The following is a 27,999-nucleotide window of genomic DNA, read 5'->3' on the forward strand; positions in this document are numbered from 1 at the left end:
GCTAGGCTAGGGAATGTGCTACTCTATTAGCATCCCTACTGATGTGTCCAAACTTTAAGTTTGTAAATTCTTTTGAAAGGAACTGAATCTCCTCGATTGTCTGCTGAATTTCCATAGGAGGGATGAGTCGTGGATCTTTGAGAAGAGTTATCAACTAGAGACAATCTGACTCCACCTCGCATTGTAAAAATCCTTGCTGAATTGCAAAATCGATGCCTTCCCTTAAGTGCTATGGCTTCACCCGTTAGTGCCAAATTGAAATCATCATGCTGCGAAAAGGCAAAAATGGGGATACCACGATGATCGCGTAGGATAACACCTAGGCCTCCGAACTGAAACTTAAAAGGCAGAGCTGCATCAGTATTCAATTTGAAGAATTGATCTTTTGGAGGTACTCAAAACTGTGAGACCTAGATCGTGTTTAGGTGAGCACACGATGATGACAATAAATCTGAGTGTACTGCAGCAAACTGATTGTATGAGTTCTGAGCCTGTGCAAATCTTGTATTCTCACACTAAGCAAACTTGCCTTTGACATCACCTTCTACCATGCGTAGATGAGTAAATTTAGTAGCTTTCTACCCATTTATGGTTTTACCTTTCTAAAAGTTCGTGGCAATACTTGATTTATCATTTTGAGATTTTCCGCATGTAACAAGGCTTTTTAGGTTAGTGATGTGTCCAAAAATTGTTCAACCCTCGAATTCCCACAAGATAATCTTAGACGTAGGCTGACTCAGCGGTCGAGAAGCCATTAGTCACCACTGAAGGTTAAGTCAATAGTTAGAACACCATAGAGCTATATCTAGTTGCAGAAATTAATGGAATAATGTTAATGGAAGGAAATGATTCAGATACATCTGCTTTATGCGACCCTTGAAGTTTATGTAATGCTTACATTTTATTATCGATCCTTAGATTCCTTCATGATCCTTCTTGGTGATCGTCCAATCGTTTTTTTCCCCTTACGCTACTTGTTGGTTCAACCTCCGAACCAGTCTCGACTGGGGTTAATGACCCGATCGTGATTAAATCTGATTTGACATTATTTTATCTTTATCAGTTAGATAAACTATATGTACCAACGGATGAACATACATCTACAGATTTCGACCAAAAAACAAAAATTGAACATGCATCTAAGATTAACCCTATAGCTCATTAATTTCTCTTAATGACATTTATTGATACAATATAGAAAGACACATAATTGGTTTGTAATTTACTATATGAGGAATATTCAAATGAGTTTCAGCGTTTTTGACTCTGGAGATTTTTCTATTTATGTCAATTTTATTTTGTTTATTTTGATGACAAGTGGAGAATTTCTTCTAGTTCTTTAACACTTGAAACGCGTAAAGGATAAGCGAATTTAATTTTTATTTATATATTTTCCTAACCAACTCCTGAGTTTTGGAAAAGTGGTAACACTTATAATTGAATATAATATTTTAATCTTAAATTAAATAACATGTAAATCATAATGAATATCAAAAGACTTAGAGGCGGACCTCCAATGGGGCCGGAGGGGCCATGAACCGCCCATTTTTAAAAAATTTTAGTTTTTTTTTTTTTTTTTTTTTTGCACAAGTGAAATATCACTATGTGCCTCTCAACATTCAGAATAAATTTTTAAGATAAAATAATGGATATAAATTCATTTTTAATTGAAAATTAATTCTTCAATCCCTATTTATTCTCCCCTCTCTTCTCTCTCATGTTTTCTTCCTATTTATTCTCTTTTCTTTTTATAAATGTGAGTTAAAAGAAATTTTTGAAAAAAATCTGATTAGATATTCAAATGTCATTCTAATTAAAAACTAAAGGGTATTTTCCACCGGGGCCCCCGGGGGGGGGGGGTTTTTTTTTTTTTTCCTAAAAAAATAAAACCTTGCCCCCCCCCCCCCCCCCCCTAAAAAAAAAAAAAAAAAAACAAAAAATACCCACCCCATTTGCCCCTTTTTTCTTTTAATTAAATTTTTTTTTTTTTCCTTTGAAAGGGTTAAAATTTTTTTAATCTACAAAATGCAACCTTCCCAAATCCCTATTTCTACAATTCCAAAAATTCTTCTCCAAATCCGTTAGGAAATGAAATTTCCAGTTCTTCAAATTGACTCCATTAATTTTATTATCTTCCCTTTTCTATTAACGTGGTTAAGAGAAATTTTTTTTAAAAATATTCTCTACAATTAAGTACTCTTCTCTTTTATTACCAAAAAAAAAAAGTACTCGTTCTCTTTCTCAATTTATTTATCTTTTCTCTTATTTATTTTAATCTTTTTATTTGATTTTATATTTTATGTTTCTATATTTATTTACTTATTTATGTTATTTGAGTTTATATTGTGAATATATTTCTATAGTTAATAATGTAATAATTATCATTGGTTTGCATCTCCTACGCAAAAAAAATAAATGGTTTGTATCTCCTATCAAAAATTTTTTTGGTTTGCATCTAATTTTTTAAGGTCAAAGTCATGTATCAATTTTTTTTTATATTGTTGTTTTAATTTACCTATATTTTGTCTAAAAAAATATCATTATCAATAATTTATTTTTTTTAAATATGTGTGGGAGCCTAAACTTTAATATAATAAAATAATAAATAAATAGGACTTCCAATGTGTCTTATAAAGGGCCCACACAATATGTGTGACCAAAAAACATTAATGCTTCATAGGGATGTCAACGGTGCGGTTTGGAGTGGTTTTGGGCTCAAAAACACCAAACCCAAACATGGCCAGTTAGTAAAATAATGGTTTCGGGCCGGTTTCAATTTGGTGCGGTTTGGGTTCGGGCTAACTAACAGTTTGGGTTAATGGTCTATACTTGGGCTGATAAACGGTTTGGGTTAACAATTTATGGTATGCAATAAAAAGGCAATAAAAAATAAAAAAAAAAAAAGTTAAGTATCCTACAACAAGAGCCAAAATTCTATGGAAAATAAAATTGTTATTGATCAATTCCCAATAAAAAATAAAAATTCATTCCACATTATAAAATTTCTACCCACTTTATAGAAATCAAGAACTCATATAGTAACTAATAACATAAAAACTGCAAGCTCATTCCTCAAACTCCATCGGATAGTCCTCATGAAATAAATCTTCAAACTAAAAACCCTTTTAAATTCCAACTTGTGCTATTGGTACTATGATTGATTGTCTTGCAATTGAGTTATTGTTTTGTGAAAATGTTGGTTTTTTCCTCTTCTATGAAATTTGTATCTTTTTTTTTATTGGTATTTAGCTTGATATCCAAAGAAATACCTCTTGATTGGATAAACATTTATTTAATATAAACAAACTTAGTACATTTAATTGAGCATTCATACTTAATCCATCTAATTGTCCTTTACAAATAGTAGAAGACTATTTAATCTTTGAATTCATGTTCAATTTTCTGATAGTCTACATCAACTACCTAGTGGTAATATGATGATTCAAACAATATTTAGTATAAAACTATAAAACGGGTTGTAAAATGGTTTATAACAGGTTGCGGTTTGGGTTCGGGCTCTGCCACCCTCAGCCCAAACACAACTCATTAAGTTTGGTCCGAGCCAATTAGGGCGCTAAGATCGGTGCGGTTCGATTTTAACGTTCAAAATGTAAATTGACACCCCTAATGTTTCCCCAACGGAAAGGTCTGATAATCAATTTCTTTTTTCGGTAACTATATTTATAAACAATTACTGTTTACCAAAACATAATTTAAATCTCTTACCAAAAACTGAAAAACACAATAGTGAATCATTATTCTTATGATATATATCTGCCCCAAAAAATATTCTTATGATTTATAAAGTGGGCGGTTAACAGGGTCATGGGACTCATGTCCAACAGCGATAACTGGTGGCTTCAGTTCAGTCAAAGATGTTTTCCTGATTGATTTTATTATTCACTAATGGCCTTTAAGATTACAGGGTTGCGTCTACCCCCAAAAATATAAAAGAGCTTATAGGGTTGCACGTCTAGACATACTTGTGGACATACTTATTATTCACACGGTGTTGTTCCGGCCGTTACATGCCAATGCCATTATGACTTATGAGAGAGTGCGAATCATCTTTTTTGAAAGAGTGTTCCTCCGATAATCTTATAATCACAAATTATGTGGGGCTCACAAGTAAAATATAATAAAATATTAAAAAAATAAACCCTATCACCCTAACCCTGTGGGTCCCCATATAATTCGTTGTCAACAGTCGTGGGGAATACAGAGTGCTCCCTATCGGTGGAGATGAGCTAACTCATTATGAAATTAGCGGAAAAATTGAGTTGGGATCTTTTACTCTCGAGAATAGAGGATTGGAGAATACCGCCCTTACATTCCTTTACCACACATTTAGGAAGAAAACTACATCTAAACACTAATAAAGTGAAGACTTCTCCTGAATGTATAGTAGAGAGGGATGCGGGTAGTACTAGTCTCTAACCTCAAACCGTAAACTCATAAAAGTACGACCCAGTAAGTGTGATGTGAAACCAAGATCTAAAGCATCAATTCGTCAGGTCAGAGGTTTGTGTTTTTTCACACTTTTTCATCATACATTAGGAATGGACCTACCTTTAAGTACCAATAAAATCAATAAAAAATAGAACTCAATGAACCCCACGTAGACTCCCTTATATGAGTGAGGCAGACCTGACAGTGAAGCCGGCCCAACACGTTTGAAAAGTCAAAGAATTACTTTTCAAACTCCTAACAAGTTGTATAAATAGAATTATGATTTAATGATCCACTTGCCAAGAAGATGAAGACCATAGCAACGGTAGCATTTTGGCTTAGCTTGGTAGTTATAGCCAATTCCACTTGGTTGTGTTACGCTGCTGGTCTACAAGTAGGTTACTACAATGGAAAATGTCCCAACAATACAGATGCAGAGAAGATCGTCAAAGATTCTATGAAATCACAATTCCTGAAAGATTTTACTATTGTTCCCCAAATGATACGCTTGCAATTCCATGATTGCTTTGTCAGGGTAAGTAATTAATAAACTAGAAACATGAATGAAGCTGCCTATTTGATCTCTGCAACTGATTAGTGAAGCTAACCTAACTGGTTATTTTCATGAATTCCAGGGCTGTGATGCATCGATACTCCTAGATGGAACTGGAACTGAGAAGAGTGCAACTCCGAGCCTGACTCTGAAAGGTTTTAATGTCATTGATACAATTAAATCTGCTGTAGAAAAACAATGCCCTGGTGTTGTCTCTTGTGCTGATATCATCATGATGGCTGCTAGAGAAGCTGTAGTCTTGGTAACTAGTCAATCTTGTTTAATTTTTCTCTCAAGATCCAATAATTTGTGTCTGATTTAGTGTAAATGCAGGGTGGAGGACAATTCTTCAATGTAACGACAGGGAGAAGAGATGGATTAGCTTCATTCGTTAGCGAAGCTCTGAATCTTATTCCTCCAGCTGATATTTCTGTAAATGATTCAATTGCAATGTTTGAAACTCTAGGGTTTGATATTCCAGAAATGGTCACTCTCCTTGGTAAGATTTCTTCCTCTAATTTCATTATCAATAGAAGCTTTTGTAATGTTGATTCTCCGCTGCTAAGCATCGATCGTTATTGTATATGTTTTAGGTTCTCACACATCAGGATTTACGCATTGTTCTGCATTTCAAGATCGTCTCTACAATTATCAGAACACTGGAAAGGCTGATCCAAGCATGAATGGAGTTCTACTTACAACACTAAGGACGATTTGTCCCAAAAACTCAGGAACCGACAACATTGTTAATCTGGATCAAAATACTCTGAGTATAATCACTGTTGACAACTCTTTTTTCAAGCAGATTGAAAGGAAAAAAGGAATCCTAGCAATCGATCAACAGATAGATCTGGATATTCGAACTAAACCCACTGTGCAAATGCTAGCCAAAGACAATAGCCTCTTCAATGAACAATTCGCTGCTGCTGTTGTCAAAATGGGAGCTCTCAATGTTCTTCTAGACCCTTTGGGAGAGATTAGGGCATCATGTCGATCCACCAATTCCCCTCCTCCATAGCCGTTTAATCAATATCCATCCATACATATCAGAGAGGAACATAATCGTGATATTTGGAAAAAATCACAGCAGTGCATTTTTTATACCATTTAATAGGCTGAGATTTAAAGCTTGATTTCAAATTTGAAAAGTCTATATTAGATTTGTTAATTTTTTTGTTTTTTCAACCTGTTATTTGGCATATATGTGTTGTTGTGCACAATAAATAATGTTTTTCATGTGATATTTTGCTTCTTCCATCCCCAATTTTTCATAGCCAATTTTTTAAATTAATATTAATATATATTTTTTTAACCTTTTCAATAGCCAATTAATCTATATATCTCAACCAAGGAGATGCTTGTGGTATTTTGCTGCTTCCACTCGTTTAAGGTTTTTGTTCCTTTTGAGTCATGCCCCCCACTCATATGATATGTATGAACCTGAAATACGTTCGCAACGGAATGTTCAATGAATCTTGGTAAAAGATAACCTCGCCTCTCTTGAATGAAATCGAAGTATAGATATAGAAAAGTGACATGAAAGACACAAGGGATTTTCTAAGAACGGTGAGATCTCTATTACTAAAAGCCAGCTCTGTAGGAGCAGTCAAGGCAAGAGGACAAAGCTTTGTGCACTTCCACTTCCTCCTCAATTGTTCATTCTAGAAAGCTTCCTTGTGACGAATCCTCAATTTGAAAGGGGCCCTCATAATTTGTAGAAAAACCTAAAGAAACATGCACATGTAAAGGAGTGAGTTTCACATAACTCAGTGAGGTTGATTAACATCCATGTCATGCATTCAACCATAATTTCCACATCATGTACACAAGATCATAATAAAACAAATGGCAAAATCTTACATTCAATGGGAGCTATCAAAAATTTAGCATGTTCAACCATTACAAGAAAACTCTCAGTTTTTGTTTTTGTTTTCTTTTCTGATGAACCATTTTCATTTGGAAATCTGCAGTAAAACATCCGAGTTACATAAATTGAAAATCCAATATATGCGGATGTAGCCATGTAGTCGTACTCGATAAGGAAACAATATTCCTAGTTAGGAGCAAGCACAATTGTTAGTCTTTCTTGGGGGAAAATAAAATTTACATTTAACAAAATTTAGAGGCCAAACACTTAATGTTATACCAGAATGATCGACAATGTCCAATTGTAGATCATCTGTGACAAACCAACCACCGTATGATCCAAGAAAACATGATGCAGTTCCAACGGCTGAGATCACACCGCATTAAGCCATTAACCGATATGAGTGGCTCAGGTTAGACCCCTTGGCACAGAGAGACATGGACATCAGAGGTTAAATGTGCAAGCATGGAGTATACCCGAAAAACACAACCCAATGGGAGTTTATCTCCTGCAAAGATTGGATGGTTAAGGAAAGTGGCTGCCAATCAAATCCGACGATTATCCGACGATTATCCTTTTATTGAGGTGAAACCATAGATACCCTAAACCTGAGCAGTGCAAAGGAAAGTGGATTCACTTAAACTAGCTATCATTCTCAAGATTTACAATCAAAGTCTTCTCCTTATCAAATCTAGATGCAATACTCAATGTTCCATGGTATGAAACAGATACTAGTAAGGATTTCAAACTCGATTGATAAGGCCTTCAGTAAGGCTTGAGAGCCCACTTTGGCTTCCACCAACTTATGCCCTTTAGTCAAGCATTCAAGGAGTTCCTCACACATTGCTAGAGCTTCACTTTCAAGCACCTATAGTAAACTCAACACGAATAGAAATAGCTAATAAAGGAGTTCCCTGTGAATTTCTCACAATGAAGCCCAGCCACCTCTTGAAATGGGCTCTTGACGAGTTCGATTAACCTATGCATTCGTGTATGTGAATATTGACATGAAATTTATCCTGCGTGATTCATTTCGTTGGATTCTATCAAGTGTAGAAAATATTCAATTTTTATTTTTTTGGGTAGAAAAAATATTTATTTATAAAACAATCGCGTGATGTTATATTATTTAATACCTACATCCCTAATGTAGGGTTCGTTGAACGGTAAAAATCCCTAATTCTCAGTGGAGAGGTGTTGGGTTCGACTCTTGTGGACAGCATTATAATTCCAGTATTAACAAAGCACCAGTACCAAAAAAAAAAAAAAGGGATAATTACTGTTGCCCCCTTGTACTTTGATTTTATTACTACTTTATCCCTTCTTTTTTTTTGGTACTGGTGCTTTGTTAATACTGGAATTATAATGCTGTCCACAAGGGTCGAACCCAATGCCTCTCCACTGACTACTTTATCCCCTTGTACTTTGATTAGTAATAAAACCAAAGTACAAGGGGGCAACAGTAATTATCCCTTTTTTTTTTTTTTTCCGGTACTGGTGCTTTGTTAATACTGGAATTATAATGCTGTCCACAAGGGTCGAACCCAATGCCTCTCCACTGAGAAGTAGGGATTTTTACCGCTCAACGAACCCTACATTGGCTATATGAATGTATGTTATTCATGTGAGACATCCATATTGAAGTCATCATATAGAACCTATCTCTAGCGGTTTCTATATTTAGATGCGTCACATGCATTTACTCATGTCAGTTTACATAATGAAACTTTCTCACACTAAGGTTGAGCATGACTGATGCTTCACATTATGTAATGGATAGACATAGGTGAGTCCAGGGAAGCAGAGGGGTGTAAACGGACCGGATTCGGATTGGATAGTGGTATATCCATATCCGCATCCTATTATATTCGGACGGATTCGGATAATATCCTATCGGTTTTCGGACGGATTCTGTCGGATTCGGATGATAACCAAATAATTATTTTTTTAAGTAGATTCTTCTAAACGGACATAAATATAGATTGAATACAAGTTTTCGACTACTTATTTACATCTTTACCTTTTTATTTGTGAGGGTTAGGTTCGAAATTTAAGAATTTAACAACTTTGGTAGCTATTTTAGTAGAAAATCTAGAAAAATAGTCACATACCATAGGCAAAATTTATAAAAATAAGAATAATAAATCTAAATAAGTAACTTAATCGGATAATTTTATCGGACGGATAATATTCGGTAAGAAAGGGATATACCATATATATATATATATATATTTAAGAATAATATAGTGAAAAATCTAATGCTAGATGTAGCCTCATATTAAGATAAACCAGGGTAAAATCTATGTCTCTTTCTTTCTTATTTTCTATTCGATTGTGTGTGATTGCTCGCTATAATCCTAACAACCATATAGGCTTGCCTTTTTAACATTATTATTATTATTAATTTTTTTTTTTTTGGATTGGAGATTTTTATATATAGGGATGGGATATACATTAATGCCATCTAATGGGTGCAAATCCATGACTTTTCCATGAGAGATTGGACCTTTAACCGCTTTACTAAGTTAGGATTTTACTTTTATTGAAGTTCATGGCAAGACTTGATTTCTCATTTTAAATAAACTATATGTCCAACATATTAATATACATATACAGATTTCGACCAAAAAACAAAAATTGAATATGCATGTGAAGATAAATCCTATAGCTCATTAATTTCTCTTAATAACATTTATTGATACAATATAGAAAGACACATAATTGGTTTGTAATGTACGTTTACCTACTATATGAGGAATATTCAAATGTGTTTCAGCGTTTTTGACTCTGGAGAATTTTCTATTTATGTCAATTTTATTTTGTTTATTTTGACGACAAGTGGAGAATTTCTCCTAGTTCTTTAACACTTGAAACGCGTAAAGGATAAGCGAATTTATTTTTTATTTATATATTTTCCTAACCTACTCCTAAGTTTTGCAATGTGGTAACACTTATAATTGAGTATAATATTTTAATCTTAAATTAAATAGCAGGTAAATCATAATGAACCCCAAAAGAATTAAAAGGCAGAGCTACAATGGGGGCCGGAGGGCCATTGCCTCCGATTTTTAAATTTTTTTTGTTAATTTCTTTAATTTTTTCAATTTTTTTTCTTTTTTCACATGTGAAATATAATTATTTGCGTCTCAACATTAAGAATAATTTTTAAATGTAAAATAATAGATATAAATATTATTTTTAATTAAAAACTAACTCCTCAGTCCCTATTTATTCTTCACTCATATTTTTTCTTTAGGTTAAGGAAATTTTTGAAACATTTCTTATTAGGTATTCAAAATGTGATTTCTAATTAAAAGCTAACTCCTCAATTCGCATTTGTTCTCTCTTCTCTCATCTCTCCTCTTTTCTTCTTATTTATTCTCTTCCTTTTCTATAAGAGTGGATTAAAGAAAATTTAGAAAAAAATCTTCCCTACAATTAGGTACACTTTCTCTTTCTCAATTTATTTAATATAATTTATTTATTATTTATTTATTCTTTTTATTTGATTTTATGTTTGATGTTTCTTTATTTCTTTTGCAACTTCTGTTAGGTAACTAACTACCGATGGTTGCATCTCCTACCCAAAAAAAAATGGTTTGCATTTCATATCAAAGAAAATTTTGATTCGCATTTAACTTTTTAGGGTTGAAGTCATGTGTCATTTTTTTTATATTGTTGTTTAATTTACTTATATTTTGTCTTAAAAAATATTATTATCAATAATTTACGTTTTTTTTCAAATGTGCGGCCCCAAAAAATATATGTGAACCTCTACCTTAATATAATAAAATAAGACCACCAATAGATCCTATAAGAGCCCACACAATAGTCAATTTCTTTTTTTGGTAACGGTATCTATAAACAATCAGTGTTAATCAAAACATAATTTAAATCTCTTACCAAAAAATGAAAAAAACAATATAAATCATTATTCTTATGATATATAGCTGACCAAAAAAATTTCTTCTGATATATAAAGTGGGCAGTTGACAGGGGGTTCATGTCAAACAGTGATAACTGGTGCCTTCCGTCAAAGATGTTTTCCTAATGATTTTATCATTCACTAATAGCCTTTAAGATTTACAGGGTTGCGTGACTTGCGTCTACACAAAAACAATAAAAGAGCTTACAGGGTTGCACGTCTTGACATGCTTGTATGACAATAAGAAATGATCCCATCCATCTCAAGGGTTGATGACACGGTGTTGTTTGCATTATAACCATAAATTATGTGGGACCCACAAATAAAAATAATAAAATATTTTTAAAAAAAATTTCATCATCCTAACTCTGTGGGCCCCTTGTAATTCGTGGTTAATAGTTGTCGGGAGAGTACAGAGTACTTCCTGTCCGGGGAGATGATCCGGACTCAATTATGAGATCAGTGGAAAAATTGAGTTGGGTCTTCTACTTTCGAGAATAGAGGATTAGAGAATACCACCCGTACATTCCTCCATCACACATTCAAGAAGAAAACCACCTCTAGATGCTATAGTGGAGAGGGATGTGGGTAGTGCTAGCCTCTAACCTCAAATTGCAAATTCATAAAGTAAGACCCAACAAGTGTGATGTGAAACCAAAATCTAAAGCCTTCATCCTCAGAGGTTTGTGCTCTTTTCACACTTATTCGTCATACATTAGGAGTGGGGCCTACTTTTACGTGCAAACAAAAATTAATAAAAGTGAAACTCAGTGGGCCCCACGTAGACTCCACCTTCATGTTATGCAGAAAGATATGAGGAAAACACAAACTTGACAATGAAGCCAGCCCAACAAATATTTCACCTTCCGAGCACCTTTGGAAAGTCAAACAATTAGTTTATCTCTTGCAAGGAGGGGAGGGGGGCCCGGGGGGTGCTGGAAAAGTGATGAGGTGGGTCCCACTTTTTACTTTTCCCAACCCCACAAATTATGTGGGGGGGGGGGGGCCCACCCACAAGTAAAAATAATAAAATACTAAAAAAAACTTCGTCATCTAACTCCCCCCCACCATGGGGCCGACCGAAGGAGGCGGGTCAATGGCCATGGGGAGAAAATACAAACGAAAATATTGAGTTGAGTCTTCTACTTTTGAGAATATAGGATTAGAGAATACCACCCACACATTCCTCCATCACACATTCAAGAAGAAAACCACCTTTAGACACTATAGTGGAGAGGGATGTGGGTAGTGCCAGCCTCTAACCTCAAACTGCAAATTCATATAAGTAAGACCCAACAAGTGTGATGTGAAACCAAAATCTAAAGCCTCCATCCGGCTCAAGTCAAAGATTTGTGCTCTTATCACACTTATTTGTCATACATTAGGAGTGGGACTTACTTTTACGTGCAAACAAAAATTAATAAAAAATGAAACTCAGTGGGCCCCACGTAGACTCCACCTTCATATGATGCAGAAAGATGTGAGGAAAACACAAACCCGACAGTGAAGCCGGCCCAACAAATATTTCCCCTTCCGAGCAGGTTTGAAAAGTTAGAGAATTAGTTTCAAAATCCTAATAAGTTCTATAAATAGGATATAATTTTTTTTTTTGGTAATAAATAGGATATAATTTTATGATCCAATTGCAAAGAAGATGAAGACCATGGCAACGGTAGCATTTTGGCTTAGCTTGGTAGTTATAGCCAATTACACTTGTTTGTGTTATGCTACTGGTCTGCAAGTAGGTTACTACAATGGAAAATGTCCCAACAATACAGATGCAGAGAAGATAGTCAAAGATTCTATGAAATCACAATTCTCTACAGATGCTACTGTTGTTCCCCAAATGATACGCATGCAGTTCCATGATTGCTTTGTCAGGGTAAGTAATTAACTAGAAACATGAATGAAGCTACCTATTTGATCTCTGCAACTGATTAGTAAAGCTAATCTAACTGATTATTTTCATGAATTCCAGGGCTGTGATGCATCAGTACTCCTAGATGGAAATGGAACTGAGAAGGATGCAATTCCGAACCTGACTTTGAAAGGTTTTAATGTCATTGATACAATTAAGTCTGCTGTAGAAGAACAATGCCCTGGTGTTGTCTCTTGTGCTGATATCATTATGATGGCTGCTAGAGAAGCTGTAGTCTTGGTAACTAGTTAATCTTGTTTAATTTTTTTCTCAAGATCCAACAATTTCTGTGTCTGATTTAGTGTAAATGCAGGGTGGAGGGCAATTCTTCAATGTAACGACAGGGAGAAGAGATGGATTAGCTTCATTCGTTAGCGAAGCTCTGAATCTTATTCCTCCAGCTAATATTTCTGTAAATGATTCAATTGCAATGTTTGAAACTCTAGGGTTTGATATTCCAGATATGGTCACTCTCCTTGGTAAGATTTCTTCCTGTAATTTCATTATCAATAGAAGCTTTTGTAATGTTGATTCTCCACTGCTAAGCATCGATCGTTATTGTATATGTTTTAGGTTCTCACACATCAGGATTTACGCATTGTTCTGCATTTCAAGATCGTCTCTACAATTATCAAAACACTGGAATGGCTGATCCAAGCATGGATGGAGGTCTAGTTACAACATTAAAGACAACTTGTCCCATGAACTCAACAACCGACAACATTGTTAATCTGGATCAAAATACTCTGAGTATAATCACTGTTGACAACTCTTTTTTCAAGCAGATTGAAATCAACAAAGGAATCCTAGCCATCGATCAACAGATAGATCTGGATAATCGAACTCAACCCACTGTGCAAATGCTAGCCAAAGACAATAGCCTCTTCAATGAACAATTCGCTGCTGCTGTTGTCAAAATGGGAGCTCTCAATGTTCTTCTAGACCCTGCGGGAGAGATTAGGGCATCATGTCGATCCATCAATTCCCCTTAGCCGTTTGATTATATCCATCTATAAATATCAAAGAGGAACATCCTCGTGATATTTGGAAAAATCTCCTGTGTACACACCGGTGCATTTTATATACCAAATAACAGGCTGAGATTTAAAGCTTGATTTCAAATTTGAAAAGTCTAGAATAGCCTTGTAGTTTTTTTTGTTTACTCAGCCAGTTATTTGGCATATATGTGTTTTTGTGCACAGCAGATGATGTTTTTCTTGTGTTTTTCATAGCTAGTTATTTGGCATAATTGGTTTTTGTCTGTATTTACAATAAATGATTCTTTTTGTTCAAGCCGGTATCATTTTTGCCAATACCAACAGGGGAAATTTTTTTTTGAAGGCTGCGTTTGTTTGCAAATGTGGGGTGAAAAAAAAAACATGTTGATCACATGTGTAGTGGGGTGAGGGAAAAAGAAAGAAAATGAAAGGTTTTGTGGAAAAGTAATAGTGGTGGTCTCACTTTTTATTTTTCTCAACTTTCCACAAAATCCTACCAAGTATGTGGGGTTTTAAAATGGCTTAGGGTAGGAAAGTTGGGTTGCCACATCAGCAAACAAGTCTCCTACTTTCTCACCCCAAGTAATCAAACAATCTACCATTTTAGGATTTAAGGGAAAAAATAAGAAATCTACACTTTTTTCAAGAATTTTCCCACTCACTTTTATTCCAACAAACAAACGCAGCCTAATGGTTGAGAATCCCACTTTTTAGTGGAGAGGTTGTGGGTTCAACAATTTCTGGCGGCCCATCTCCAATTTTCGTATATATAAAAAAAAGCCTTTATACAAAAAAAACAACAAAAAAGAAAGGTGGAGACTATTAAAAATTAAACATGTGACCATTTTTTTAAAATAATCAACCCATGTTTTTGTCATCCTATAACTTTGATAAGATTTTGGGTGTGTGTTCTCCAAAAACAGACCAATTAAGGTGAGCCGTCATAACAGACCAAGTGGATGAACACTTCATGCCGGGCTGGTGCTGTCCTTCGCGTGGTTGGATTAAGATCAACACTAATGCTGCGTTTTATGCGAGACAATCTGTTGGGGGTTATGGTTTTATTGGGAGGGATCATAAGGGCTCTATTGTTTTTGCCATTTTTGACTTTGGGAGGGATCACAAGGGCTCTATTCTTTTTGCCATTTTTGACTTTGGGATGATGGGCTCAGCTCTTGAAGGTGAACTTATAGCTCTTAGGGAGGGGCTTCTCTTTGCTGTTCATGCTGGTTTTACGCGTCTTTTCTTAGAGGCTGATTGCTTGGTTGCAATCTCTGTTCTACAGAAGGGGCGTGCTGATTCGTTCTCTATTTCCCCTCTTGTAGATGAGACTCTCTTTTTGTGGCCCTCCCCTTCGTGTCTCATTCTCTTGGATTTTGCGATCATGTAATCTGATTGCTGATGCTTTGGCCCGTGGTGGTCTATCTGTTGGTTCCAGGTGTGTTTGCCCTGTGAGCTCTCCCTGGCTCCTGGATTTGTTATCCCAGGAGTTGGGCGTGTGTAACCGTTCTGCTGTTGTATAAAATGCGGTTTACCAAAAAAAAAGGGTGAGCCGTCATTTTTATAATCAAAATGTCTTTATATACTTTTGATCGGTATAATCCCATCATTTAAGAGAACTTCAATATATTGATTCTATTAAAAAAAAATACAAAGATACACTAGTAATTATGATTTTTTTAATTTTATATTCAAGGGTTTTAAAAATTTTAAATTTACAAAATTGAACCCTTGGTTGAAACTCGATGAAATCTCAAGATAGAAAACAAACCCTAATTGAGGAGAGTAACAACAATGATAATATGTAGTGTTGACATAGTTTCGATCTAAATCTTCTATAAATATGGTCCCTACCATATCTACTTGCAAGTAGTCGTGAGCTTCACCCTTAGCCACTGTTCCTTCATTCTTGTTTTTTCCCAGTGATTGTTTCTATAGTGCTTTTTGAAATTCTTCTTTTCGAAAAGAATTACAGTCTTTAGTCTACTAAACTAATTTATATCGACGTGAACTATATATTGCCATTGTTGATACCCTCCTCGATTAGGTTTTGTTTTGTATTTTGTGGTTTCATCGAGTTTCAACCAAGTTTTCAATTTTGCCAAAAAGTTTAAAACCCTTCGATGTAAATAGAAATATCACGATTACTAGTACTTCCGTATTTTATTTACATCCTCAATGGAGCTTTTTTATATTAATGCCGCCGAGTGCGTGTGAACCCAAGACTTCCCCTAGATAAATTGGATCTTTAACCGCTTTAACATACCACCTTTGGCACTTCTGTATTTTTTGTTAGAAGTGTTGGATCGAATCTCTTCAATATGATGCAATCTTAAAGGTTGAAAGTAGGTAAGAGCACTATGAATTTTTTACCTCTAAAATTGTTTCCACTGTTTTTTGTTTTTTTGAGTGCAAATATCAGTATTTCACATGAAAAAAAAAATAAAAATGAAGGAATTAAGAAAAAATTCAAAAAAGAGGGAGGGGCATGGCCTTGCCTATTTTTATCCTATCCTTTTCCTAAAATAGAGAATGGAAATTGATACAAAAAAGAGCCTAAATTGATGGAAGCAGAAAACAAGAAAAAGAAAAAACAAAAGTTAAGCTACTTTAAAATTTGAAATATAAAACTAAATTAGAGATGTACTTCAGTGATGAGCTGATTCAGGCCAATCGGTTTGGGCTAACAACAAACCAAAACCGTTTGGTCTTTACCCCCTCAGCCCAAACATAGTCCATTAAGATTTAGTTTGGGCCTGTTTAGGACAGTAACAAGCCAATTTGGTTAGGTTTTAACAGTACATGTTGCAAATTGATATCCCTACAGGTGATGCTTATCGAGAAATGGCTCTATCTCATTTTAATTTGAACAGGATTGGTGTTGAGCCATTTTCATATGTAGCCTAGTTTATAATTCATTTTTGAAGATATGCTTGACTACTATTGAATGAATCCTCACTTAAAAGGTGTGTTCAGCTTTTTCTTTTTCCAATTTTCTTCGGGCCAATTTTGTTGTTAAAAATCTGAGCTTATTATTATTTATTCATTGACAATATTTCATTTTTGTGATAATTATTAATTTTCTGTTGTGAAGTTGATTTCAGGCATGGGTTGGGTTATTTTCGGCATGGGGGTGGCGTGTTTTGTTTTGGGGGATGGTTTCCAGCAGTGGTTTCCCCCTTCACCCACCTACATGGTTGATAACAATAAGATATGAAAGTATTTTAGATATATCACATTTATTAAATAAGTTGTGGATATTTTGGTCATTTTAGACTTGAAATTTAAATTATGTTAATAGTTAACATTATTAATATGTTCATTAGATAATTTTTTGCACTAAAGGCACTCAACAATAATTTAGGTCTTACCAAGAAGATCCATGCATCAATTTTCTATCAGAATTTTGAAGATGTTTCTTCTTCAATCTTTAAATCTTGGAGATGCTTCCCAATAGAAATGTCATGTTATAAGGGCCTGTTTGGTTACATGAGTCTGGATATTTCAAATATCTAGAAATTTCAAATCTATATATTTCAAATCTATGGAGTCATAATTTATAATTTATAATTTAACTTAGATACTACTCTTTGATTCCTAGGCTGTGTTTGTTTGTAAAGGTGGGGTGGGAAAAAAAACATGTAGACCCATGTACAGTGGGGTGAGGGAGAAAGAAAGGAAATAAAATGATTTTGTAGAAAAATGATAGTGGTGGATCCCACTTTTTTCTTTTCTACCAAATCCCACAAAATTTGTAGGGTTTTAAAAAGCCTTGGAATGTGAAAGTTGGGCTATTACTTCGTCAGATTCAAGGAAGTTTGTTTCTCACTTTTCCACCCTAAGCAACAAAACAATATATACTTTTAGAAAAAGTAGAAAAAATTTGTTTTTTTCAATAATTTTCCCACTTCCACCTTTATTTCAGCAAACAAACGTAGCCTTATATGTAGGTTCTTCCCGGCTTTCTTCTCAATTAATAAAGTACTTATTATTAGAAAAAAAAAAAAAAAGAGAAACTCAACTTTCGTACAAAAATAACAAAAAGGGGAAAAGTAGCATGACAACAATGAGATTTGGTTAACTGTTTATGAAATTCAATCATCGGTTTGATAGATAAAATCTCAACCATTTATTATTATTATTATTTTTGGATACTAACATATTGCTTTATTAACTATTAAAATTTCCAATTCTATACATTTTTTTATTGAAAGGAGTTTTTTTTTTTCCTTAAATGAGTTTTTTTTTTTCCTTAAATGAGTTTAAACTTTAAGAGGAATCCTTGAAGTTCGTACATAAAAATCTTAAAGACAACAAGACTGTGTTTGTTTGTTGGGATAAAAGTGAGGTAGAAAAGAAAGGATAAGTAAAATCTGGTGGAAAATTTTTTGAAAAAACAAATGTTTTCTTTAAATTATAAATGTGTGGTTTGTTTGGTTGCTTGAGGTGAAAAAGCTCTGGGAGTGGTTGTGCTAATGTGGGTGTTTTTCATGCTGAGATGCTTGCAATTCGGTGTGGCTTGCAATTTGCGCAACAATACGGCTGCAATAAGGTTTTGGTGCATTCAGACTCCGAAGTGGCAATTAGGATTTTACTGGGTACTTACCGCCCACATTGGGGGATACTACACATTGTTGAGGATATTCTTCACTTGAGATCCTTGTTTCAGGAGTATATTTTGGTGCATGGTGTTAGGGAGACTAATAGGTGCGCGGATTTTTTAGCCGGATTGGCAACGTCGGACCAAGAAATTTTGTTGGATCCTCTCTCTTTGCCTGCTCAGCTCTCTCAATATGTTGTAGAAGAGCGAAAGGGTCGTAGGTTCTTTAAAACCTAATCCTGTATTATTGTTTGTATTTTCTTTATTTCTATTAATATAAAGTCTCCTTTTCTCCAAAAAAAAAAAAGCTCTGACAACGTCTTTATATTAAGAGCAAATTGTACTGGTATCCCAAAATGGAGATCGTAAAGCATTGACACCCTACTTTATATTTAAAAAACACATAGATTTTAAAATTGAACTTTTATTATCGAATACACAATGGGGTCCACATGTTTTTCTTTTCTCACCCCATCTTTACGAACAAATGCAGCCCAATAGAAATTTTAACAAATCTAATCATGAAGGAGGTAGTCATGAAAAATTGATTTTCAAGAAAATTCAAGTTCCAAACAATTAAGTAGAAAATATTTTTTAAAATAGTGTAAGGTCGAAAGAAAAAAAGAAGAAGGAGAAATTGTTGAATAAATAGGTAAGTTCGAAATCCAATATAAGAAAGAAAGGAAAAAAGTGAAAAACTAATCGATTTCCATGAATTAAGTGAAAAAAATGATTATGATTAGATACAATAAATCAATGGTTGAAATTTCAAACACCTTCTAATATATTAACACGAACGTCCAGTTACCACGTTAACCGCTGTCTCCAGAAACTTCTTCAGTACCACTCAACGTGTTTCCTAAACCCCTACTAAAACCCTAATCGGCCATTTGAAAGCACAGCTCAGTTGGTGCATCGCCTACAGAGAGTTTCAGGTTTAGTTGGTGCATCGCGTATCACTAGCTGAAATGCACAGGCTATCAAGGCGTTCCGTCTCCGCCGTTCTGCGAACACGTCAGAGGAACGTAGCTGTTCCGATTTCATGTTCGAATTCCTTACACGATGTGGTAAATTCTCGTATTCCTGTTTGGTTCTTATTTATATTGAGTTTGAACTTCATTTCTTTCTTTTATGTAAACGAAGAATTTGATTTTTGAATCGGTTTGGATTCCCGTGTGTTTACTGGCAAACAGTTCGGATTTCATCTTCCTAATTTGTGGTTTCGTAGGTTGGGTGATTGAGTATTACAACTTTAGTTCTTTAATTCATATACTACATTATGACAGACTAATATGAAACAAAAAAAAGTGCAATTGTTCCTTCCCATCCACTTACCTTACTGGTCTAATCGACTTGGTCGCTTTACGGTCGCTTGATTCTATTATGTTGGTGTTTGCTGAGGATGGTACTTACAAATCTCAGTGGATATAATGCTGCCGGATTCTGTAACCTGAAAAATTATTGCAGTTTCTTAAGAAATGGTTCAACTTATTAGATTGCATGTATGTTTCTAATGCTATTGTAGTATTTTTGGTCTCATTTCTTCCTTATATCTGGCGTGCATTAATGCATGCTCATTCTGCCTAATTTGTGTACCTATAGAGTTTTTAATTTTTAATTTTTTTTTTGATTTACATGGTGGTTTCTTATCAATAACCCTTTTCTGGTTGGAGGGGGAAAACTTTGGGGGTTGGGGATTATTGTATTATCCTCTTCTAAAATGGCTCACAGTCTTGAGAGTTGTGAAAAGTTTATTGGAAATCTCCAGACAAAGTATATGGGCGGATGCAGCTTTTCTGCTGTATTGCTGTTTTGATGTCTAGTGAATGGTCTGTCGAAATTCAGCCTTAAATTCAATAGTTGTACCTACCGTCTAATGGCATGCGATTCCTTGCTTGCCCATGCAACCCTTCGTAGATCAGTACACCATTTTAGTAGTCGTTACTTTTATCTGCTTTGTTTTCCATGTGTCCAACATCAACTTCACCAAAACTAGACACATGAGCCCGGATCTTTGTGTCTACCTGCGGTCATAATTTGGCCTCGTTTAATCTGCCATGTGACAGATCTAGGCATGATCCACCATTTTTTCCTATTGGTTGTAATCCGGTGTGATGGGAATCTATTACTGAAGCAACTTGTTTCACCATGTGCACTACTCCCATGTTCATTCTGTAATTGGATAGATGGGACTGAGACTTGAGAGTACCATATAACCAATATGTACAAGGTGTCTTTGTTTTTTCCGTGAAAAAAAAATTCTGTATGCACCTCATATTAAACAATATATAGTTTTTAAAGCATCATAAATTGATATGTTTATGAATAAGATTGTATTTGAAAATAGATGTGCTGACAGGGATATTGACCTTTGCCACATTGCCTAAGAGATGCTTTAATGTCTCTGATAAGATAGTATATCTTCATTCCATGATGGATTTGTTTCTTGATGCTGCAGTTGATAATAAATTTCGGTCACTCCCTTACAAATTTTCTTATTTTTTCAGTCTAATGAAGATAAGTTGAAGTTCTCCCAGTCCCCGAGGAGATGGTATTCTGCATTAACTGCAGGGAGACATTACGTTACCAGTTCAAATAATTTAAATCTGTGTAGTGGACCATTTTTGGGAGTCCGAACTGAATCGACAGCAGCAGCTCCCACATCTGATCCACCGGCTGAGAGATATGAGTATCAAGCTGAGGTAATCAAGCTTGGAGATGCGCTTTTTTATATGTTCTGGTTTCCATCTTTTAGCTGCCTAAAATGTCTCAACTACTTTTTGCTGATAGGTTAGCCGTCTGATGGACCTAATTGTACACAGCTTATATAGCAACAAAGAGGTTTTCCTTCGGGAGCTTATTAGGTGTGTTTCTCTATCAGTTCATTCCTTCTCTCCCTTGCTCTCTAGTTTTAAAGAATGTCCCCACATATGTATCTTTCTGTTCATGGTGTGGAGCTTGCTATTTCTCATGTGAAGTTAATTAACTTGTACATTTCTGATTGCTAAATGGAAGTTCCTATTAGTTGGTGAGCAATTATAAGTACTACTATGACCACCAGGTTGGTTCCCTCTATTATAGGTAAATAGGTGTTGATTATTTGACATTACCTTTGTTCTTGACAAGCTACATTTAGGAGAAGATGAGTCAAGTTGGGAAACAGTTTATGTATCTGTTTTTCAATGCTATTACCATTTTTTTTTGCTCACTTCAGTTGGAGAAGGGGCTTACTTATCTGTCAAAGATTGGTGTCCAAAACAAGAGCATTCTCTGTTGATATTGGTCGAGGTCAATATGGTTTTGATCATATACAGGCACCATATTTTGGAGATGGAAGCACAACATTATTAGTGATTGGTTGATCTGCTGTGTCGAGTAGTTCAGATTAGTTCCATCAAAGTAATACATTGTATACTTGAGAACATCCTTTGGGTGGACTACTAGCCACAGATAGACTAATTTGAGAACCCAATGTCAAACAACTTTCCCACTCAGAAGTTCACAAAATATCTGTGGCTTCGGTACCATCCACTTTCCTATTAAAAATAGGATCCTTGTTCATTGGTGATGAAGAGTTGATTTTCTGTAGCCATATAATGCAGGGTAAAGACTTGAGAACTCCAAAGCCCAGCATCAAGCTACTTGAGCATCAAGTTTAACCAAATAATTTGAGGACCCTGACTGAAAATGTTTCTCTCACCGACTAGTTCATAACATAATTTGTGGCTTTGGTACCAACTTCCTGCTCTTGATTGGTCATGGTAATGATCAGTTGATTTTCTAGAACTCTATAATGCAATGTCAAGCCTTGAGAATTCCATTACCAGCTATTACAACACCGAACTTAACCAAGTTAGCCTTAACAATTGTTTGGGATTTATTCTCTTGTAGGGCAAGATCATATTTATCTCCTCAGTTTTCTATCGCATGTGTGGTATTTTGAGCTAATCTTTTTGTTGAATTCCTAATGTTCCATATAGCTTCATTTAACCACTTCTCCCCCCTCTGTGTTTCGTCACTAGGATGATGTCTTCTTTGGTCCTTGTCTCCCAATCCTTAACAATGGGGATGATTTTTTCCCCCTCCCCAATAGTTGTGGTCATGAAATTTGGATAAATGTTCAGAAACTCTTAATAAATGGAGAATAACCAGAATACTACTTTAATGCTCTGGAGAGGAGATATGACATTCAGATCGGCTGCATGTATACCATAACTTTGTCCAGGTTTCTGTCAGGTGGTTTGTTGGGTTTTCTTTGCATTACACTGATCAGGATTTGGGTTGCTCCTTTCGTTAAATCTCCTTTGCTGTGGTCTTTTCTATTTTTTTTAAGCCTTGCATTCATAACTCATTGGTAGTGGGAAGTGTAATAGAAATAATTAGTAACTATTATATAAAGCTATTATGGTGTTCAAACATTTCTTGATGGACGTGTTACATACAGCAATGCAAGTGACGCTCTGGACAAGATACGATTCTTGAGTGTTACGGAGCCTGGGCTTTTAAAGGATGGTGTGGATCTTGATATCCGTGTCCAGACAGACAAAGACAATGGGATTATCAATATTACGTGAGTCTTATATTAACAAATATACACCTGTCCATGTTATAAATTCAATTATCTTATCTGTACACTAAGTGTTTTCATTATATGCAGTGACACTGGCATTGGTATGACAAGAGAAGAACTTGTTGACTGTCTTGGAACAATTGCACAGAGTGGAACAGCGAAATTCTTAAAGGCATTAAAGGTACGCTGTTGTTGCAACCGGTATTTCCCTATACCATATTTATCAATGTGACACAATTAGTATGTAATTAAAATGAGTTTTATTCATGGACAGGACAGCAAGGATGCTGGTACTGACAGCAATTTAATAGGGCAATTTGGTGTGGGATTCTATTCAGCTTTCCTGGTTTCTGATCGGGTATGTCTTGAGCTGAAAGTATTGTTTTCTAGTATGGTCTCTATTTATTTTTAGGTTTTCAATTTATGGTTTTGTACGTTCGCATTTGATTATAATCTGGTTTTGTTATTGATAGGTGGTTGTTTCAACGAAAAGCCCAAAATCTGATAAGCAATATGTATGGGAAGCAGAAGCCGATGCTAGCTCGTATACTATCAGAGAAGAGACTGACCCAGAAAAGCTCATCCCTAGAGGAACTCGCCTTACCCTATTTCTGAAGGTTTTTAAGGAAATTTCTTTCCTTAAGATTTTGCTCGATATTTCTTGATATACTATATTGATCTCAATGTATCTCTGTACTCCTTACCTGTTTTCAGCATGATGAAAAAAATTATGCCCACCCAGAAAGGGTTCAAAGGCTTCTGAAGAATTATTCACAGTTCGTGTCGTTCCCAATATACACTTGGGAAGAGAAGGGATTTACCAAAGAGGTCTTACTATTTGCTTAACTTTCTCCAATGAGTGTTTTATTTTAAGTAGCTAGGAGTGGCTTAGTTGAGCAATCCCAATGTATTTGACATTTTTTTCTGGAAATTTTATTTGTTTTCATGTGCCTAGTGTTCTCGTCTTCCTAATACTTGAAGTGTCTATGTACAGGTTGAGGTTGATGAGGATCCAGCTGAGGCAAAGAAGGAAGGCGATGGTGGGGAAGCTGAGGTACTTAAATGTCTTTTCTTGGTCTTCAAGATGTGGTAGCCTGCTAATTTCCTTTTGGATATACCACTAAAAATTCTTGATTTGCTTCATTTTGGGACAGAAGAAGAAGAAGAAGACAAAGACGGTAGTTGAGAAATACTGGGACTGGGAACTTGCCAATGAAACACAACCCATATGGGTAAAACTAATATTTCCTCTCTTGGCTGCATCCAATACTGGAAGTTCATTGTAATATTAACGTGCAAATATTTCTTTATTGCATTATCTGCAGCTTCGCAACCCTAAGGAAGTTACTACTGAAGAGTACAATGAATTTTACAAGAAGACATTCAATGAATACTTGGACCCTTTAGCTTCTTCACACTTCACAACTGAGGTATACATTATGCTATATGGCGAAGATCCTTTGTAGATGTTTCTGTAATTTCTAGGCCTCTTCGAAAATTGTAGGAAATGGCAACTTTATGATTGGATAAGAACTGTGATTCTTTATTATGAGGATCTAAATGTTTCCTGACAACATGGACACATGAGGGCTCCTCCTTATGTGTATATATAGGGTACTTCATCATCCAATTTCTGTGATTTAAAAGTGAAAAATAGCATCCCTTGATCGTTTCTCCTTGGGCTTGAAAGTTGGTTACAAATCGGACGAAGTTTAATGCCATCATACCATTGCTGCATACTTTTATTTTTCTTCATTTGCTTTAAAGTTTGTAGCTAACAAATTCTGTGTTCGCTACAGGGTGAAGTAGAGTTCAGATCTATTCTTTATGTTCCAGCAATTGGTCTCACGGGAAAGGATGATTTTATTAATCCCAAGACCAAGAACATAAGACTATATGTTAAAAGGGTTTTCATTTCAGATGATTTTGATGGGGAACTGGTATGAATTTATTATTTTTTTAATATTTTCTGTTTTAGGGAATCTAATGGTGAATGACTCTTGTTGGTTTATTTGCTTATTTATTCCTAACCTTGCTTTAACAAAAATAGTTTTATTAGATAATCTTGAACACTAAGTTGACGAATCTCGTCTTTGCTTGACTAGTTCCCGAGATACCTGAGCTTTGTGAAAGGTGTTGTGGACTCAAATGACCTTCCACTCAATGTCTCACGTGAGATTCTTCAAGAAAGTCGAATTGTAAGTGAATTCACTCCTGAAGCGTGACCATTCTTTTATTTGAGGATTTGTTGTACTGTATTCCACCTCCTTCCCCCCACCCCCCAAAAAAAAAAGAATAAGAAAAAAGCCCCAAATAAAAGGGGAAGAATTTTCTTTTGTCCTTCTGGATTCTTTCTTCTTTTAACTAAATTTCCATCACTTATCTTGTTTGCCATCATGTTAGGTACGAATCATGAGGAAGCGACTAGTCAGGAAAGCTTTTGATATGATCTTGGGTATATCCATGAGTGAGAACAGAGAAGTATGTCTTCTACTCAACTAATATCTACTTGGAATCAGGTTTTGTTTTGGTTTTTTTTTTAAATATTTTTTATATTATTAAATCTATTTATTTATTTTTATTGTTTTATTGTTTTATTTTAGGACTATGAAAAGTTTTGGGAGAACTTTGGGAAGAACCTAAAATTGGGATGCATTGAAGATCGTGAAAACCATAAGCGTCTTGCTCCACTGCTTCGGTACCTTTCTTCTCAAAGTGAGGAAGAGATGATAAGCTTGGATGAGTATGTTGAGAACATGAAACCTGAGCAAAAGGCTATTTACTACATTGCAGCAGACAGTTTGACCAGTGCAAAGAACACACCGTTCCTGGAGAAACTTGTAGAGAAGGATTATGAAGTAAATCCTTGGCTTTATTTGGATAGTTTATGACGGATTTACTTTTCAGTTCAGTTTAATTTGTCTCAACAGTTTGACCGTTTTTACTCTGTTGTGTAGGTCCTATACTTAATTGATCCCATTGATGAGGTTGCAATCCAAAATTTGAAATCCTACAAGGAAAAGGACTTCGTGGACATCAGCAAGGAAGACTTGGATTTGGGTTAGTATAACATTTTCCCATTCCTGAGGTAGAATTCTAATATTTACTATGGCTGTAGTGTAGAGGTCTTCCTCTGCCATCCATGTTACCTGTTTGATGATTATCAGACCAAATGTATGGTTGGACAGTAAATGCTCATTGGGTTGGATGCCTCAAACTAACCAATACATTAGCGTAGCCTTTTGTGTTGGGAAAAAGGGTAAGGATGAACTTGAAGGGGAGATTCCAAGAGTCATCTGTTGGATCATTTCTCCAAGTATTGTTTTAGATGTCAGGAGTCGGGACTTTCTCAGAGTATTATTTTAGAAGTTGAATCCTGGCTCACTGTCTGTGTATTGGCTTTAATACAGAATGAGGAATCTGGTGGTCTACTTTCATATAAATTTTGCTCTTTTAACATCCTCGTCCCCTTGGGAAATGCTTGGGCAGGTGACAAGGATGAGGAAAAGGAAAAGGTATTGAAGCAGGAGTTTGGCGCAACTTGTGATTGGATAAAGAAACGTTTGGGAGATAAAGTTGCTAGTGTCCAAATTTCCAGCCGTCTGAGCACCTCACCTTGTGTCCTTGTGTCTGGGAAGTTTGGTTGGTCAGCCAACATGGAGAGGTGACCGTCCTTAACAAAAATTCAACAATTTGTTACTGGATTTGTAGGTTGTTTTCTGATCCAAGGAATCTGTTACAAATTTCAGGCTGATGAAGGCACAGTCAGTTGGAGATACATCTAGCTTGGATTATATGAGAGGAAGGAGGGTGTTTGAGATCAACCCAGAGCACCCAATCATCAGGAACTTGAATGTAAGATGAGCTGACAAATCTTCAATTGCCATGCCCAATTTTGATGACTTTGTGGTCTTTGAATTATGTTACTTTGAAATTTGTGTTTGTTATGCAGGCTGCAAGAACGAATTGCCCAGATGAACAAGATGCATTGAGAACAATTGATCTTCTTTATGACACTGCTCTGGTTTCCAGTGGCTTCACTGTGAGTTCACTATTATCCTAGATTTTTGTTTTATTTTTGAGAGTTGGCTGTGATGCTGCTGGCTCTCCCAATAGAATGTGTTTTGGAAATGTTGCTGATAACTAAAGCATCACATTATCTTAACAAATACTCTTTCCTTGATGCAGCCGGATAGCCCTGCTCAGTTGGGTGGAAAGATATATGAGATGATGGGAATGGCAATTTCAGGCAAATGGGGAGCCCCTGTGGCTGAGGTCTTTCAGACGGCTAGCGAGCCTGGAAATAATGCAAACGTAGAGACTATAGAAGCTGAGGTGGTGGAGCCTACTGAAGCTGGTGGAAGGAAATGAAACAGAATGTGATAGGCTTGCACTACCTATTCTTTTTCTCTGCTCCCGTTTCAGTATATTTGTGAAGTAAAGAAAAGCCCCAGGTAGAGTAGTTACATTTTTAGGTATGGTTTCCTTACCTGAGGTGTCGGTTTATAGTTTGTAGTGGAACTATATATTGAGGAATGAAGCAAAATTGTTGCTGTGATATAAATAAGACTTCTGAACCCTAATCGTTATGCTCTTTCCATTGAAGAAATTCCGACTGCTTAGAACTTGATATTCTTTGCCATCAGTGGGTCTTCCACTGTGAAAGTTATTTGTCGGAAAAAGTATTTAAGTAAAATAGAATCATTCACTGCTCATTTGTGGTTGTGGATACCTCACCAGGCTTTTGTTGGATAAAAATCCCACAATGCAATAGGTGGAGAATACTAAGTTAACATTATTAATAATAGTATGTGGAAATTTGAGTAATACCCTTCATCCTGCCTCATTTGTGAGTTCTCAATTGACAAAGAACTCCAAAATTCCTAAGTTAACTCCTTCCTTCACTGAGATCCTCTTCTTCCTTCTTCATGGGTTGCAACAATTCCTCCCTTCTTCGTTTAATCGACTTGTCTCTTTCTCACTGTTTTACACGAGCTTTGTTCTTTATCATCCATTTCCATTTTTGACATAAAATTTAACTTATGTCATCTTTTTTAACAAAGATCAATAATTTTTAGTGGAAGGGAGTCATTTCATTTAAACTCAGAATCCAACTGGT

The 27,999-nt window shown here is 35.4% G+C and overlaps 3 protein-coding genes across 4 annotated transcripts; all 3 read left to right on the forward strand.

Moving 5' to 3' along the window:
- The first annotated feature begins 4,756 nt into the window (after window positions 1-4,756).
- Window positions 4,757-6,149, forward strand: LOC149002968 (peroxidase 60-like). The gene is made up of 4 exons (XM_089138368.1): window positions 4,757-4,984; window positions 5,085-5,264; window positions 5,336-5,501; window positions 5,596-6,149. Exons 1-4 carry the CDS (start codon window positions 4,757-4,759, stop codon window positions 6,018-6,020), a joined length of 999 nt encoding a protein of 332 aa, XP_088994494.1. The 3' UTR covers window positions 6,021-6,149.
- Window positions 6,150-12,448: 6,299 nt separating this feature from the next.
- On the forward strand, window positions 12,449-14,029 carry LOC149002969 (peroxidase 28-like). Its single transcript, XM_089138268.1, has 4 exons — window positions 12,449-12,676; window positions 12,773-12,952; window positions 13,026-13,191; window positions 13,286-14,029. Exons 1-4 carry the CDS (start codon window positions 12,449-12,451, stop codon window positions 13,702-13,704), a joined length of 993 nt encoding a protein of 330 aa, XP_088994394.1. The 3' UTR covers window positions 13,705-14,029.
- A 5,080-nt stretch (window positions 14,030-19,109) lies between these two features.
- HSP89.1 (HEAT SHOCK PROTEIN 89.1) lies at window positions 19,110-27,586 on the forward strand. Of its 2 annotated transcripts, none has more exons than XM_089136946.1 (20): window positions 19,110-19,377; window positions 20,818-21,012; window positions 21,101-21,174; window positions 22,755-22,880; window positions 22,968-23,061; window positions 23,155-23,238; window positions 23,354-23,497; window positions 23,595-23,708; window positions 23,875-23,934; window positions 24,038-24,112; window positions 24,206-24,310; window positions 24,680-24,820; window positions 24,986-25,078; window positions 25,284-25,361; window positions 25,484-25,738; window positions 25,838-25,940; window positions 26,370-26,544; window positions 26,630-26,735; window positions 26,833-26,922; window positions 27,069-27,586. In XM_089136946.1, the coding sequence occupies exons 1-20, from the start codon at window positions 19,279-19,281 to the stop codon at window positions 27,249-27,251; spliced, it is 2,394 nt and encodes a 797-aa protein (XP_088993072.1). In that variant the 5' UTR covers window positions 19,110-19,278; the 3' UTR covers window positions 27,252-27,586. The 2 variants fall into 2 exon arrangements, with proteins under 2 accessions (XP_088993072.1, XP_088993071.1); XM_089136945.1 differs by having other exon boundaries at window positions 24,035-24,112; window positions 27,069-27,585.
- Window positions 27,587-27,999: the final 413 nt, after the last annotated feature.

Source organism: Hakea prostrata, chromosome 10 (genome assembly GCF_041222555.1).
Source record: "Hakea prostrata isolate BN-2017 chromosome 10, UWA_Hpros_2, whole genome shotgun sequence".
Classification (NCBI taxonomy): Eukaryota; Viridiplantae; Streptophyta; class Magnoliopsida; order Proteales; family Proteaceae; genus Hakea; species Hakea prostrata.